This window comes from Dipodomys merriami, unplaced genomic scaffold (genome assembly GCF_024711535.1).
Source record: "Dipodomys merriami isolate MVZ:Mamm:240054 unplaced genomic scaffold, mDipMer1.0.p SCAF_5, whole genome shotgun sequence".
Lineage (NCBI taxonomy): Eukaryota > Metazoa > Chordata > Mammalia > Rodentia > Heteromyidae > Dipodomys > Dipodomys merriami.
Genome location: NW_027206068.1, coordinates 61328487 through 61344920, shown reverse-complemented (window position 1 = coordinate 61344920; position 16434 = coordinate 61328487). Strand labels below are relative to the sequence as shown.

The window sequence follows — 16434 nt, the reverse complement described above, 5'->3', positions numbered from 1 at the left end:
GGAAGGGAGAAATTTTTTTTTTTTTTGGGTCCGGTTGTGGGGCCTGAACTCTGGGCCTGGGCGCTGTCCCTCAGCTCTTCAGCTCAAGGCTAGCGCTCTACCATTTGAGCCACAGCGCCACTTCCAGCTTTTTTCTTATGTGGTGCTAAGGAATCGAACCCAGGGCCTCAGGCATGCAAGGCAAGCACTCTACCACTGAGCCACCTTCCCAGCCCCCAGAAGGGAGAAATTTATACCATTTAGTTATAGTGTTACAGATACATAAATTACACACACACACACACAACACACACCATACCATACTGCACTGCACTATGCTTAACTATTAAGATTATCAGCTCTTTGAGGCTGATAGCATATCTCAGTCATGTTTTTGTTAAGTATCCAGCACATTAGCTTATATCTTTACATGTAGTGACAATTTGGATGGATGGATGGATGGATGGATGGATGGATGGATGGATGGATGGATGGATGGATGGGAGACTGATGCTTAAAGACATAGAAGATACGTCTTAATATCTAAGCTATCATATATGTTCTCTATATTTGAGTTTATTATTTCTCCTTATTTACTCCCCAAATAACTTTTTAAATGCTATAATTTCTAATATTTCTTATACTTATAAGACTTTTCTAGACCTAAGTTAGATCCTAAATGCCTTTTCTTCACCTCTAAATTTTGTTCTTCAAGCAGTTTGGAAAATCTTATTTTCATGAAGACTGCTTTCTAAAAATGTCCCAACTTGATTTATTACTTCCACCGGTCATCTGAGACATGCCATTTTTAAGACACTGACTATCAGTACTAGACTCCTTCATTGTTGACCTATTCACTGTGGTTGAAAGTTTACTTAAGTTCATTCTGGTTGTCTGTGGACCTGCTGTCAGGCCACAATCTAAAGACAATATTGAAACTCTGATGTACTTGATCAGTGTCAACTTTATCATCTATCTGAAGGCTTTTTTGGTTTCTCAGGACCTACAGTAGTGGTTATCTTTCATTATACAAGCCCTTTTGACAGGCATGGCAAACAGCTCTCTAAAGTATTTCCCATGCCACTTTCTTCACAGCAATGCAAAAACTGTTTGTCCGTGCCATCTTTTCTGTACCATTCTAATCCACAATACAGAACAGACTTTTAACATCGTAGTTGCCAGACTGCAAGTTGACCTACTTGCAGGCTACTTCAAAAATGACTACCCTAGAAACAAAACATACACACATTTCACCTGAAAATGTGGAACACATTGCTGATGCTGAGCACAGCTGCTGCGTCCTAGGAAACATCATGCTTGTGTCACCCACTTATGTGGGTTTGCCTTCGTTTTCTCCTCCAGTTGCAGGCACCTTTAGTTGCACCATGAAGTTTACAGTCCGGGACTGTGACCCTAACACTGGAGTTCCAGATGAGGATGGGTATGACGATGAGTATGTGGTGAGTCTTCCCTGCAGACTTTGACATCTTTACAACATTAAGTGACTCCTGCCATGAGAGAATTTTCTAGGAACAGTTGATACAAACTTAAGGGGTTTCTGTTCTTCTCAAACGGATAACAACTAAGAAGGACCAAGACTAATCCTCCTCTGTAATGGAATTGCTGCATCATGCCAAAGAGATTTGAAATGTACCACTTCTTAAAGGGAGAAAGCCTTTTTCCCCCTTATAAGGATTACTAGGATATAAAAGTAATTAAATGATTTTTCATGAAATTATACATAAGCTCAGTTTTAAAGTGAGTTATTTTGGTTTTGCTTCACCAAGTTTTAGTTTGGTATAATATAGCTAGATCATGAACAAGAAAGAACTGCTAGCAAAAGCAAATTTTAGAAGGTACTAGAGGCCAGAAATTGACGGTTGGGTGGGACAACATGGCTATAGTGCACCTGAGGGCCGTAGATGTTGATCATGAATTTGGCTTTTGCTAGATGTTCTGTTTTTCTTGCTTTTCTGTGCTAAGGCCTATATAACTTAAAACAATTGTGGTAGGGAGTTTTACCTAGGTCCCTGTAGAAACGTAGCACAGAACAATAAATGAATAGTTCCTTCTGGTTTTGTTCTGTTCTCAAAGGATTTTTCCTAACTGACCCTTGCTTGTTGTCCATTAGCTGGAAGATCTTGAAGTGACTGTGTCTGACCACATACAGAAGGTACTAAAGCCTAACTTTGCAGCCGCCTGGGAAGAGGTGGGAGATACTTTTGAGAAAGAAGAGACTTTTGCTCTGAGCTCTACCAAGACTCTTGAAGGTGAGAACATTTTTTTTTTGCTGGTGTAATTATCTCATAGTGGTGGAAAGCCTAATAGACATATGTGGTATTCCTTTAAATACTTTGGAAGCCATTTACTCAAAAGGCCAAGTTCCTGGCTTCATCATGTAATTGATTCAACTATTTCTTAGCGAGTAGCTTCCCTGTGCATTCAAAGCACCAGAACATGCAGGGGCAGAGGCAGATCCCTATACTTAATTTCCTAATAACTGTTGTAAAAACTTTCTCAACACAGAAGCTGTCAATAACATCATCACATTTCTGGGCATGCAGCCATGTGAGAGGTCAGATAAAGTACCTGAGAACAAGAATTCCCATTCGCTCTATCTGGCAGGTAAGAGACTTCCATCAGATTTCCCTTAATTTTGCTGCAAATTTTAAAGGAAGGGATCAGTATGGGCAGCCATACAGCTCTTAGAGCTGTTGTCCCATCATCTCATTCTGTGAGTTACTATTTGAAGCCCAGTCAATGACTTTATTTTTCTAGGATGTACATTTGGCCTAAAACATTAACTTATATCTCACACAGATACTAATTATACTACCTCTACTGAATACCTGCTATGTACCTGGCTCTCACAGGAATGGGTTTTTTGTTTTGGTTTGAAGTTAGATTTATATGTAGGATTCATTTCTCACAAATTTCTAAACACTAAAATAATAGAAAGGAGACATGGGCAGAGCATGATAAATTCCATTATTCATAGCCTACTTTGAGTTCTTACTGTGGTTTTCCTCACTTTTTCTCTCAGGTGTTTACAGAGGTGGCTATGATTTATTGGTCAGGTCCAGGCTGGCCTTAGCAGATGGAGTAACTATGCAGGTGACAGTCAGAAGCAAAGAGAGAACACCTGTAGATGTTATCTTGGCTTCTGTTGGATAAGTACTTACTGGGCAAGATAAAGTTGCAGTATACTTCCCTCCTGTTTTAGGGTAATAGCATGAATTCCCAAAATAACAAAGATTAATGACTTTGGAGGAGCAAATTAAATGTTTTGGCCCTGAGCCAGCAGATCAAACAAATGTCTTTGTGCATGGATTTTGTGTGTATTTCCTTCCTCTTTGTCTCGCTTGGTCAGCTTTGGTATGATAGTCCAGCTTTGAGTGATGTTGAAAATCAGTTAATAGCCTATATTCCTGTTGTTTAAAAGTAACCTCATTATATTCTCTCATGTATGAAATGTATGAAAGGCCCTGGCAATGTTGGAAAATTTTATCCCAGAGGAGTAATGGGGAAGGGGAAGCCAGAATCCACTTTATCGTAATTCATTTTTATTAATAGAAAATAAACACTTATTCCAGTTTCAAAGTTGTTATACTTGAAGTTCCTAATTCTAAAATTAAAAAAAAAAGAATTTAATCACTTAATTCTTTTTCTACTAAGACAATGAGACTGTGGCTTAAAAAAGAGTGTTCAGCACCATTTGCTCAGGGTCTTTCAAAATTTGTTGTGAAAGTGTCTAGGAACTTTGCCATCTGTCAGGTGTAGGAGTTGCTGAGCTGTGTGAGGAAGCCTCTCTAGGACAGACAATAGGGAGCTGAACATCACCACAAGTCAGTGTACGTTCAGCACAATAATCTGCTCTGTAACAAGTCCCTTTCCCTCCCCTTTCACTCCAGAGGGACATGCTTCTAAGCACTGAGGTATGAGGAGTCACATTATTATTGGCTTTCCAGCTAGTAGCGGTAAATATCTGGCACAGATGCAATTGGTCCTTAATGTCCTGTGATTTTAGGAAATTCTGTAAATAATTTGGATTTAGTTCAATTTATTCAGACGTTACCACTCTTAATTAGGTTTACTACTCTGGCAGGGGAAGGGTCTGCTGGTTTAGCATTCTTATAAAACATATACATGTGTAGGCAAATCATTGTCTTAAAGTATAACTATGGTACTACATTATTTAGACTAGTATCTATTTTAACAAAACATCCACAATTAAAATAGCTGATGAAACTAAATCCACAGTTAAGACAACAGATTCACACTCACTTAAGCAATGTTACTTAGAGAACTTAAAAAAAAAAACTATGTGCTCTTAAAGCCATGTTAGGAGAGGTAAACAATCCCTTCTCATACTTTACTGTGGGATTTCACTTGGGATCAAGACAGAAATTCCCATATCTAAATTATTTCAGAAAAATCCACAGGAGTATTAAAAGTCTTTTATGCAAAGTGATGTCTAATGCCTATCTTCCTGCATCAGTAAGAAGTAATGCAGACCAGAATTTCCTAATAACACAAAGGCAAGTCCACTTGATCAGATGTCAGAGGACTGAGGTGGACTACTATGTCACTCTTAGTTGGAGCTTTTGCTGCCTTTTTCTATATTCTGCTCAGCAATGTGAGTAAAGTGGACTTTTGTTAAGAGAATGGTGTTTGGTTTCCAGGACCTCTTTTGGGCATTTCTTCCTAAGTGGAATACACAACAAGTAAGGGAATGGGGGAGGTAATACGGGGAAGCTACTCTTTCCAGCTCAGAAGGAGTTGATGAAGCCCATATATGCATTCAAGAAGCCCATGGGATCCTCTAGCTGTGGGTAGTGGCTAATGTGGTCATCCAGAATCGACACTGTGGACCGCGGCAGCGTTTTCCTAGTGGAAGAGAACAGCACGTAGGTGAACTGGTGAACTTGAGGCTGGAGGATGGGGGGGATGTAAGCCAGTGGGAAGCCCCAGTAAATGCCTTTGCAGACGTACTACATTGGAAAGAATTGACAAAGAGCTTATTCTCTTTCCACTATGGAATTGTATCTTTGGTCAATAAACTTACTAATTAAATATACAGACTAACAAGACATCTTGAAAATAAAACATCTCAACAACAATGGTCAAAACAGAATGACTTCCAACTCCTTAGAGGAACACTAAGCAACTCACTGCCAAAACAAAGGTAACAATGGACCTCCCTTAATTGAAGGAGATGCTCTGAGGTGATTCTGTTAAAATTTTAAGCAAGGTGTTTACTACCAGGTTATGCCCGCTAGGACATTTGGTGGTATGGAACATGCTTTTGTGACATAGTCAAGATTTCATACTCTGACACCTTTGGAATAAGTGCCCTGAGAGAATAACAACCAATGAGAAGGCACTGTTCCCCAGTGAGGTGATCTCAAGCTCTCCTTGCAGTCTGTTCAATTTAGATCAGTGAGGTAGCTTTGCAGTCAGATTAAAACAAACATTTCTTAAGATATATCCACTTTCATTCACATAACTTTTTCTTATCTCTACACCTAGATATGTGAAATAGCCATGACAGTGAAAACAGGCTGTATAAGAGAATATATAACTGAATCTCTTGATCTTTATATTTATGTGAGAGAATAAAGATTTCCCAACTTGTCTTTATGTTTCCTGGACAAAAAACAATGTGGTCAGAAACAATAGCTAGTGCCAGCAACCCTCAATAGTAATTCCTGTCAGTCAGGAACAAAGATCTCTGAGGGGTACTCACCTGTACAGCTCCAAAAACTCTGGGTAGGGATTTATAGGATCCAGTGGCCCATAGATAAAATGAACTAGGTAAGAGAAGAAGAAAGACTTAATAACAGCTCATATGTACTCTCCTTTTGTAACTCTAAAATTAAGTCTCTTCCATAAAAAAGATATATGAAAACCTAGCTTCTTTTGTTAGGAAGGCTATGAAGAACTGCTGGGAACAAGCCAGTCAGTTCATTTGGCACATTTTCTCCAACATACAGCCATTTGGTCCCTACAGCTTTTTTGTGCCCTAGACAAAAAAAGATTAAGTCCTACTTTAAACATTTGCAGTGTTGCCCTGATGCTTTAGATGCTTCTTCACTCTAACATGTCAGTGGTATTCCAGATACTGGGAGTAGAGTTGCCGGTGAAATAGATGATGCCTGTTAAATTTGAATTTCAGATAAAAAGTCTGTAGGTTTTGTTGAGGAGGGAGGAGGTTGATACAAGTATTTCCCAGATATTGTACAACACATATTTAAGTACTAAAAACTTACTTGTTGTTTACCTAAAATTAGATTTAACTAATATATTTTTATTTGCTAAGTAAACACTAGAGGTGATAGGTGTTGGGATTATTTTAACCCTGTTATCCTAAGTTTTCTATCCAGAAGTAATATAAAAATATTCACACAGAGACACAAAAATACTCACTGGGAATCGTTACAGAGGCAAGTGCTCCCACCCAGCGTCTTCTAAACTTTTTCCTCTGATTAATGTACTGCAAGAGACTATAGGGCAGGTAAGTCAGCAAGAGAAGAAGAAGAAACCTTTATTATGTAGTGAGATTCAAAAGATCCCCATGAAGCTTAATTCAGAGGCAGTTTGGGTTTCCTGGGAATAGCCTACCATGTGAATGGGACAGTCAGTGATCATGCCTACTATGACCATAAGTATTAAGTGCCTTTTAGGCAGGAAATAAGATCATAGAAGAGCTGGAAGTTGATTTTGGAGTAACCATGTCATTAAAACCATGGTTTAAGTTTCCAATTTTGGCTCTACCATTGACCAGCTCTTTGACTCAAAGATGTAGCACATTATCTTCTGACCTCAGTTCCTCATTTTTAAATAAGAGGACAGAGCTACATGATCTCTAAATTGATATCCACCTCAAAAGTTCTAAAAAGAGTTAATAAGCACAAAGTTTCATCTCTGGACTTCATGTGATCATAAAGAGAACAAGGAAAATTCCTCATGCTGCAATGTACAGTCAAAATTCAAGTGTTCTGATTGTTTTGATTGAGATCTCCAGGATAGTTATTTCTGTAAACTCAATTATTACCTCTTAGGAGGCCCATGGATCCAAGACAGGCCCCCAGACAAAAAGCCCAAGACCTTATTTGAAAAAAATAAAGCAAAAAGTTTTGGATGGGGCACTGCTCTAGTGAGGTCCTGAGTTCAAACCCCTTACCACAAAAAGAAAGAAGAAGAAATAGTGTTTACTTTTTGGAAAGGAAAATAGAATTTTTATAGGGAGATATGTTTTTTAGTTTTTTCCTCTTGAAAGGCATTCATGAACTTGTGGGATTAGGGTGGAAGGAGGAATGGCCCCTGTTATATACAGTTCCCAGCAAAGCCATCAAATAAAATGCCAGAAGCTATACTAATCCTGCTTGCTGGTAAAAGGATAAGACCTCATCTTAAGTAGCTATGGCTATTTCTAGTCACTCTTTCTAGTATTCCAAGGCCTAGGGATTCCCAGTTGCTACCTTGAGATATTAGATTCCTTTCACAACTCTGATTAAAACATATTAGAACACTTAAAAAGTCTAAGGAAGGATTTGCCAGCCAGTTGGTTACAAGCTGAATTAGCATCAAAATTTGTAGATTTTCTGTACCAAATGGCTTAGGAGCAGGGTGAGCCCTATGCTTGACTTCTTTTTTCTGTGTTTGCTGCTTCATAGTTTCTAATTTGCCTTCTTGTGACCAGGAATGTGTCAGTAAGGAGCAAAAAGCAATTCTTCATCCTTTCCCACTCTCCAAAAGAACCCAAAGCGAAGGGTTCCTACCTGTCGATGACCAGGTTCCCATCGTTGTTGCGGATTCCAGCCCACATGTCCCACAGCTCACTCTCAGAGGGTCGAGTGTATGGTCCGAAGACAGGGGTGAGACTGAAAAGAGCGCAAAATGTAGGAAGATGAGTGCGGGGAAAAATCAGAACTAAAATCAGCTAAACATGGCTGCAACCTCAGAGGTCTTGCAGTCTGACCCATTCCTTCTACTCTGGTAAGGGGCCAACACCTTTGCTTAAGAATATTAAAGCCCAAGCTTTGGCTCAGACTTGTAAGAACAGCAACTTTTCCCTACACCACTCCCAGGCCACAATTCATCTTGGATGTCTTACCCTCGAGAGAACACAAAGAAGTTCATCAGCCGCGTAAGGATGGGTGACAGTATGCCTCCATCTTTGAGTAGCTGTAGGTAATAAGTGAAAGGCTAAATCAGGATATCCAGAGAAAGATGACAACTCACCAAGACAAAAGGTTTTATACTAGAGACTACAAAAGGAATTTGGCCAAATCTCTTACTTTTTTCTTTTTGTTGTTACTTGGCTTACTTGTATTCTTCTGTCATGTTAGACAAATCTATTTCTAATTCCATGTAATATTACATATTATGCTTCACTCAATTCTTAATACTAATTTTTTAATGAAATAGGGTCTATATTGCCCAGGCTAGACCCAAACTTCTTGGCTCAAGCCATCTTTTTACCATGCTTAGCTTAAGTAGATAGGACTACAGATGCATACCACTGTGTCTGGCTGTATGTACCCAAGACTTAACTCCTATTCAACTTTATAGAGTTAAAATATCCTAGTATGAAATTCATTAAAATAGTATACTTGTGACACAAATTTTTCCATAGTTGTATTTCTTCAAATAGTTAACTCATCTCTTATTTCAGAAAGAAGTGTTTGGTTTTATGTAGGAACCCTTCTACTACTTTATTTCCACAAGAAGAGAAAACTTCTGTAATGGGAATTTATAAGAAGGAAAATTTTAACTAACTACAGCACCACAGCAGATATGACCCATAAAGAGCAGCACAAATCTTAGTGTTACAGAGCAACTCAGTGAAGTTGCCAACCTTTTGAAGAAGAAGAGGCCGATGAGTCTCAGGAAAGATACCTGCAGAAGGAGAACCTTCTCTTAGTTATATGTCAATAGTTTTAAGTCCAACACATGCCCATTATCATGAACTTTTCACCTTATTCAGTCTTCTTTAGGGCCTTTCCTACCAAAGCAGATTACAAACAAGCAGTCACAAACTACCTAACAACTTTCAGAAACAACAAATTTATGTATGTGTACGCTCCTTGTTAAGGAATGATTATATCTCTAAGAAATTCTGTGCTAACCAATCAAATATTCCACTGGAGCTACATTTCCCATTTTAAAAGTACAGCAGTATAAGAAATAATTTATATGGTTCTCCATAGAACTGCTAACTACTTGGCATTACCTCCTATTGCTTAGAACACACTGTTGTTAATGATCTATGTGTGTGTGCGCACATATCCCCACACAAGGTTTTCAATAAGTGTAGGTCCTAAACAAAGAAAAACTACTTTTCCCTTTTGCATGCTCATTTGGAAGAAAGTGGTAAGCATTGCTGATAAAGTGACAGACTTCTTCCAAGCTGCCCTTAAAGCCCTTAAATGCCCTAAAGCATTAGGTGAGGACATCTAGATATTCATGGATTTACAAACTGTGCTCACTGGCACACAAAGAGAAAAGAAGAAACATCTCCAAAAGGCCTGATGGGAGAGGGTTGGGGAGAGACTCACTAAGTTTTACAATTAACATTGCCATCTCTGAAGACTTTAAGAACTAATGCTAACACTACAGAGGCAGCTATGACTGACTCCTCAAGTCTATTTCACAACCACTGCATTGTTATAGATACAGCAAAATAGCATTTACATCACTTGCTCCTAATCAAGAATGTCAGTAGACCCATCATTAGCTCACACTATCTAATGTGTTATGGAAGCATTACATGTTACTACACTGCAGCTTCTTATGAACAATGTCAACAGAAACACTTTCCTTGGTAACCCTGTTACTTTGTCTTCTATATGTGAAAAACATTCTGAGAAAAAAGTCCATAAATACCATATCATCAAAGCAGTTCACAGCACAATAATGGTAAAAGATCCTCTAGTTTAATTGTGTGGTTACTATCAAATTATCATGTAGTAGTTTTTGTGACATTTAAAGGTGGCCTTTTGAGGCTATGCCCTTCTAACTACCACCAGACAATTACCTCCATTGGACAGACAGAGACTCTTTATGGTAAGTCGGCCAGATCGATTCTGCTTGTACCTGGAGCAGGGGATGGAGAAACATACATGTAGCTGAGCACCCATGCAGTGGTTGAATATACTTTCCTGAAGGGGGGCGGGGGGGAGTTGATGAAGTATAGTGTCACTGACCTGTACAGCAGCTCCTGAGCAACAATATCTCCATAATCATGAGACAACAGGTTGATCCTGCGGTTCTGGAGCCCCAGATGCCGCAAAAGTGCCTCAACAATGCTGGCCTGCTCAAAGATGGAGTAGTGATGTGGTCTCTAAGAAAAGCAAAGGCAAGGGACAGCATTGAATCTTCAGTCAAATCTCTGTGATGACCTGCTCCCTCCATCTGCATCTAGCCCACCCACTTTAGTCCCATCTAGCTGCTGCTTACCGGTTTGTCACTGAAGCCAAAGCCTAAGAAATCAAGTGCAATCACTCGATGAAACCTGAGGGTCAGACCTTCCCATATCTAGAAGAAAGGAAGAATGGCATGAACTTTGCGCCTGCACCTCCCAACCCACAGCAGTCCAGAAGCTTTGTCCCTTTCTGGGCTTGACAGGCTGCGATAAAGCGAAAGCCTCATAGAACCACCACAGGCCCCAAGGACCATCCTTTGGAAAATGTTTGATTCCTAGCAATTAATCTCTATTGTGGGCGGAACTCCAACATTTTTAACTTGGCAATGATTCTTTGCAGACTGCCAAAGAATTTTTTACTCATAGTAAATAAGAAAGTTTGATATTTAATGTTATTTTACTAAGCAACTCAAAAGGATTTTCCAGTGCTGTCAAGAAAATCCTTCATTTTTGGATTAAGATATAGTAGGACTTTAGAAATCTGATTTCATTACCTTGTACCAATCGTAGCTGGATGTTGGAAAGCCATGTAAAAGCACAACTATCTCAGGACTTCCAACCACACCCACAGAGTCTAGAAAGGAGAGAGATGAGTTAGGTCGGCTCCCTATAATAATAAGCTTAAGCATATTAAAACTCCAAGTAATCTAGTACAAAAGAGAAAAAACTATGACCAGATAAGTAATGTTCAAATGATGCATTGCTATTTAAAATGCAAGCTTATTGCTTTAGGTAAGAATGAGAACTTAATTTTAATCTGTGTATTAAAAATTGTAAATAGCATACTATGTGAAAGTATTTGAAGGTAACTCTTTTAAAAAGATATCTACATTTTTAAAAACTATATCCCATTTTTCTCTTTGTTTTGCATCATTAATATGAAAGTGTGAATTACCTTTTTACTAAGAATTCTTTGTACCTTATCATTAAAGAATCATAAAGTCCTTAGCAGCTTCTTTCCAGCAGGCATCTTAGTATGCCATTGGACAACAGCACTTTTTATTTCATCAGAAACCCAATCCAGAATCAAACTATAGCAAAAATCAAACTATAACAAAATTCTGTCAGCTACAAAAAGGACTAATCAATCAGTGTGAACATTGTTGACAATGTTTGAAGGCGTATGATAATATGGAAGCATTAAACATCTTTTAAATTAGCCATAACAGGCAGTAAAATGCATTGCCACTAATAAGGCTAACACAAATTGTCAGAGACATGAAAAAATGGTAGAAAAGTTTTCAGAAAATGATTTATTTAAAAGCAATGAAAACTGTTTACATACTTTAACCCAGAAGCCCCCCTTCTTTTTAGTTTGGACTCTGGGGCGCAAGTTGCTGGGTTCACACTCTACCACTTGAGCCATTTTACACCCAGCCTTGCTTTTTTTTTTTTTTTTTTTTTGGGAAATGGAGATTAGTGAAGTTTTCTGTTCAGGCTGGTCTTAAACCAGGAAGTCTTATTCTTAAAAAATCTATACAAATAATCAGTGAAATACTAAATATTGAAAATCTGGAAATCAGTCAAACCAACATAAAGAAAAATATATACTTACTTAATTGAACATAGCAATGAGAGGAGGTCAGGAGCAATAATGAAAAACGGTTTATGACAAACATTTTTCGTTATTGCTCTTGACCCCCGCCCAAAAGAAATCTTTTCCAGTCTTTTTCTTAGTTTCTTCGCCTATAAAATGAGATTAATGGCACCTGCCTTCCAGTGCTATTGTAAAGATTAAATGGAACAGTGAATGTTGAAAATGTAACTCAATGCCTGCATGTGGTAATTACTTGATAAACAGCAGTCATAATAATCATTAGCAAATTAATTTATGTGGCAGTGTTAGGCTTAAACCACATTTAGGCACACAAAGAAAATTATCTTTATAGAGAACAACTGGATGAAATGAAATCAGGAATGGGAGCAGTGATACAATAGTAGCTACACTGCTGAGTATTACCTGACACTAGGGGCACTGAAAAGCACACTAATATCTGATATAAATCAGATTGGAAAAAAAAATTATGTCTGGAGCCAGGTGTATAGAATGAAATCTCAATTCTCCCTTGCTGTGTCAGCCGCTTTCTGAGTCTCCCTGCTCTGGAGTGAATGAGGGGAACTAGACTATTTCTTCAAGTACAGTACACAGAAAATGGTGCTCCTTCTGTCACTAAGGGAGTTGGGGGGGAGGGCAACAGAGCTCAAGGGGCACGAAGTAGCTCGGCTGGGACATGACCCCCACCCACAATAGTCCAATAGTTCGTACCTTGATAGAAGATGCGCAGTCCCTTGTAGGTAAAAAACTTGCCATTGGTCTTCCACGAGTGCAGAGCAGGAGAGAGCTGAGGGGGTGGGATGTGCAGGTACGCGGCCAGCAGGGGCACAGCCAGCAGCCCGACCTGGACCCACCACTCCCTCATCCTGTGGGAAAAGCAGTCAGGGTAACACTGCACTTCCGCCACCGCACCAAGGCGCTGGGAGCAAAACCCTACCAGGCTGTGACTCCATTGCCCCCATCGGCACCGGGGCAGGAAGTTGATGAAAATACGATAGCGGCGACCACCGCCATGGCAATCACTGTATTTGCTCCCCATTCTAATTTTTAAGGTGAAAATACAGTATTTTGATCTATAATCTTCCACCTCTGCTCTCCCAACTTTAGCCCCTCACCCTTGTGACCTACTGAAGAGGTTTCCTTGACTTTTACCAAGGTTTCCTAAGGGAAAAAAAAAATCTAGTTAACATCATCCACCCCACCAATATGTTTAAAATAAATACACTTGTTACTAACACCTAAAGATAGATGATAGAGGGATATTTAATTTATTAGGCACTGCTCAGGATTTTGAGTGGTTATCAAGCCTTGGACTCAAGTGTAGCCTATGGGAGCTAGGAAATGTTCAGGGTAGGGTTGGAAAGCAAGACAGACAGACACACCCAACAGACACCCTGCATCACCCTGCACATTCCAACATAAGCAGCTTTACCATGACCCAAGATAGCTAATCTCTTGAGAGGTCTGGGTGGCAGATTATATTTCTGCTTTTCTTAGGAGATGCTTGAGTTCCCGTTGATTTAATTTCGTAAGGACCCACTATTACCACCGCTGCCCCCACCCCCGTGCAAACCAGGCAGGGCTGATACCCAGCATTTCTACTACTTCCAAAGGTCTAGGTTGATTTATCAACACTGAGGCCTTGAGGCGAAGAGGAATGGAAGTTACCCCCTGTCTATGCTGTCACTCTCCACGGTCACCAGGGACAGGACTGTCACACATCTCCAAACAGCCAGGATGGAAATAATACCTTCCCCAACTGAAAATTAGGACTGTCAGGAAAACAGCTACAAATACAGAAGACGAACTGCCAAGGCCCGAGGGACCGGGCTTAGCGTCTCCACACGCACCCGCCACCATACCTACCAGGAGTCTGGCCACAGCCCTACTCAGACCCAACCAACACAAAGGGGAAACGCTTTCTTTTGACGGCAAAGACACCGTGTTCCACAGTGATAAAATAGTGCCTCTTCGGAGTCTCCTCTGCTCCGTGCTCAGCACCACGAGAACAGGGACTTTTCTTTTTTCTCCTCAAAGAACGTGAAAGCATCACGATGGTTGGGTCTACCGTCCCGGACAATGCGAGACCGGACGCGGGAACGCGGGGTGCCTGCGTCCGTCTGCACCCGCGTGGGCTGCGCGCACACCCCACACCTCTCTTCTGGAGGCAAAGGACAAAGGGCGTTAGGTTGTCGTTTGCTCCGCGCGTCTGTCTGTCTGTCCCCTACCGCGGCTCGCACATTTTTCTCATCGCCCCCGGGGCGTCCATTTACCGTCCCAGCAGCGGAAGGAGCCGTGACTCAGCGGAGCACCAGGGAGGGGCGCGGCCAAGGCAGGCAATCCGGGGCAGAGGGCTCCCCACCGGGGAGGAAAGGGGCGGGTGGAATCCCCACAGGGGCTGGGGAGGGACGGGAAGGAGGAAGGACCCGGCGCTGGACACCCCATCTCACGACGCCAGCACTGCGTCCTCCCTTTCACCCCACAAAGCAGAGGCAAACCCCAAGGGGCGTCGTTCGCTCTGCCACCTCGGTAATGAAAACGCCCACCACACTTGAGGGTTGTTAGTAGGTAGAATGGATTAAATGAAGATCGATCTATCTTATCTATCTATCTATCTATCTATCTATCTATCTATCTATCTATCTATCTATCTATCTATCTATCTATCTGTCTGTCTATCTATCTATCTAATTTTTAAGTCACATTCACATTACCCGATGGAGTCAAGATGGTAGAGTATGAATTCCACAAGCTCCACGAACCAACTTTCGGGAAATTGACCACCCTTTCATTTGCCTAACACTGCCAAACCCGATAGCACCGCGGTGAGAGGATGAAATGAGCGGTGAACCCGCAAAGCCAGAGCGAACGCTTCCAGATGCCCAGCCTGTCGGTCACCTCCCCTCCATCCGGCCGGGGACCGCGGCGCGGCGCGGCGCTCACCCCGCGGCAAGCCCCGGTCACATCGCGGCAGGCACACGCTCCGCAGTGGAGTCAGAATCGGGAAACCTTAGATCACTCCACGGCAGGATCACAATCCTAAAACCCTAAACCACCGGGGCGACAAGGGAGCCGCAAACCTAAATCACGCCATCGCGACCATCAGCTCTAAGAATCCAAAATCACACCTTGGCGTTTCGAGTCTAAAAATCCTAAACTGCACCGCGGCCACGGCGAGGGCTTAGAAATCCACAGCGGATGGCCGCGGCCAAGGAGCCAAAATCGCGTCTTGGCGTTTCCGCGTCTAAAGATCCTAAATTGCACCACGGCAGCGACCACTGCAAGGTCCTAAAAATCCTAAATTACACCTCAGAGATGACCGGGTCTGAAGCCCTACTTGGCCCCTGGATGACCACGGGATCCAGACACGTTCAGTCTCACCAGAGCGATGGGGGGGGGGGGGGGCGTAAAATCCGGCGATTCAGCGAGGAGCGCACCGTGCCGCGGACAGGCCACCCTCGCCCCAGAGAAGCGATCTGGCCAGCCGGGAGAGGTTTTGCCGCGAAGGCCGCCCTGACCGCGGCGCGCCGAGTCCCTGCGGCCAGCCACACCCCCTCTCGCTGGCACGGCGCGGCCCGAGGCACCCACCTGCGGAGTCGATCTCGGCGCACCATGGCCGCGTTATCCCATGCCACGCGCCGCAGGGTGGCGGAGCTCTGGGCGCGCCGCCGCGGCGCCCGCAACCGTGCAGTGTTTGGTTGCAGCAGAGGTGCGGCCCGCGGCAGCGAGCGGCCACCCTGGCGAGCGCTGCGGCACTGCGCCCACTGGCGAGGCGCGGCTGCCGCAGGGGAGGCGTCTGGGCAGCGGCCGTGGCCGGTGTGCGCCGGGATGTGCTGGTGGCCGCGGCAGCGCCAAGCGGGTGGGCACCGACTTTTACAGCCCACCGGAGCCCCGCCCCGGGCCCGCCCACCGTGCCGCAGAGCCCCTCCTGCCCGCTCCCGCCGCAGAGCCCCTCCCTGCAGCCCGGCCGCCACTGCAGAGCTCCGACGCCCCTCTCGCGGGCACCTTCAGGGGAGGGCTCCCCCCAGCACCCAGTTTGTCCTTCGCATACCACCCCCTACCCCTGACTTCCTGGTTTTGCTGAAGAAACCCTTCCCTGGCGGGTGAACGCCTCGAGCAAAATGGTAAACCAAAGACCACCCTATTCCCCTTAAGCCCACCCAGAGGTCCCTTGGAGGGTAGCTGCTGCTTGACCACGGGACAACAGGGGCTGGGGAGCTCGCCGTGACACCCATTCCCGCGCCGCCCAAAGCGTGCATGCTGAGCCCTGCGAGTGCTCAAGTGCAGAAGAGCAGGCCTCGGGCGCCTCACTTCCCCCGCCCCTAGCCAGGAGTGTCCACGGAGCGGGGGGCACCCCAAGGAGCCACAGAATGACAAGCTCCACAGGACCCTCCGCAGGTCCGGTGGGATGGCCGTTATGAACGGGCCAAAGTTGCTGAAAGTCTTGTTTCGCTCGCCCGGTGGCCCAGGCCAC

General features: G+C 43.1%; 2 protein-coding genes across 4 annotated transcripts in view; one reads left to right on the top strand and one right to left on the bottom strand.

The window, feature by feature from the left end:
• Copg2 (COPI coat complex subunit gamma 2) overlaps nt 1-3293 on the top strand; it is a 109671-nt gene extending 106378 nt beyond the window's left edge. For both annotated transcript variants that reach the window (XM_069996778.1, XM_069996777.1), the window contains 4 exons: nt 1342-1439; nt 2111-2249; nt 2506-2604; nt 3023-3293. In XM_069996778.1, the coding sequence (XP_069852879.1) occupies nt 1342-1439; nt 2111-2249; nt 2506-2604; nt 3023-3153 (467 nt within the window). In that variant the 3' untranslated portion in view covers nt 3154-3293. The remainder of the gene's footprint in view (nt 1-1341; nt 1440-2110; nt 2250-2505; nt 2605-3022) is intronic.
• Nucleotides 3294-3520: 227 nt separating this feature from the next.
• On the bottom strand, nt 3521-15787 carry Mest (mesoderm specific transcript). 2 transcript variants are annotated; one of them, XM_069996779.1, is made up of 12 exons: nt 15549-15787; nt 12672-12826; nt 10900-10979; nt 10441-10518; nt 10188-10324; nt 10019-10077; nt 8840-8880; nt 8096-8166; nt 7761-7862; nt 6406-6482; nt 5726-5789; nt 3521-4866 (listed from the first exon to the last, which is right to left on the bottom strand). In XM_069996779.1, the coding sequence occupies exons 1-12, from the start codon at nt 15572-15574 to the stop codon at nt 4749-4751; spliced, it is 1008 nt and encodes a 335-aa protein (XP_069852880.1). In that variant the 5' UTR covers nt 15575-15787; the 3' UTR covers nt 3521-4748. The 2 variants fall into 2 exon arrangements, with proteins under 2 accessions (XP_069852880.1, XP_069852881.1); XM_069996780.1 differs by lacking the exons at nt 3521-4866; nt 5726-5789 and adding an exon at nt 5825-6134.
• Between the last annotated feature and the right edge of the window lie 647 nt (nt 15788-16434).

Excerpts from the sequence above, each read along its gene's own strand:
- Mest (XM_069996779.1), bottom strand. The coding sequence starts at position 15,574 with ATGGTGCGCCGAGATCGACTCCGCAG. Across the intron at positions 12,827-15,548 it reads CGCCGAGATCGACTCCGCAG|GATGAGGGAGTGGTGGGTCC; the intron begins GTGGGTGCCTCG and ends CTTTTCCCACAG. Across the intron at positions 10,980-12,671 it reads ACTGCGCATCTTCTATCAAG|ACTCTGTGGGTGTGGTTGGA; the intron begins GTACGAACTATT and ends TCTCCTTTCTAG.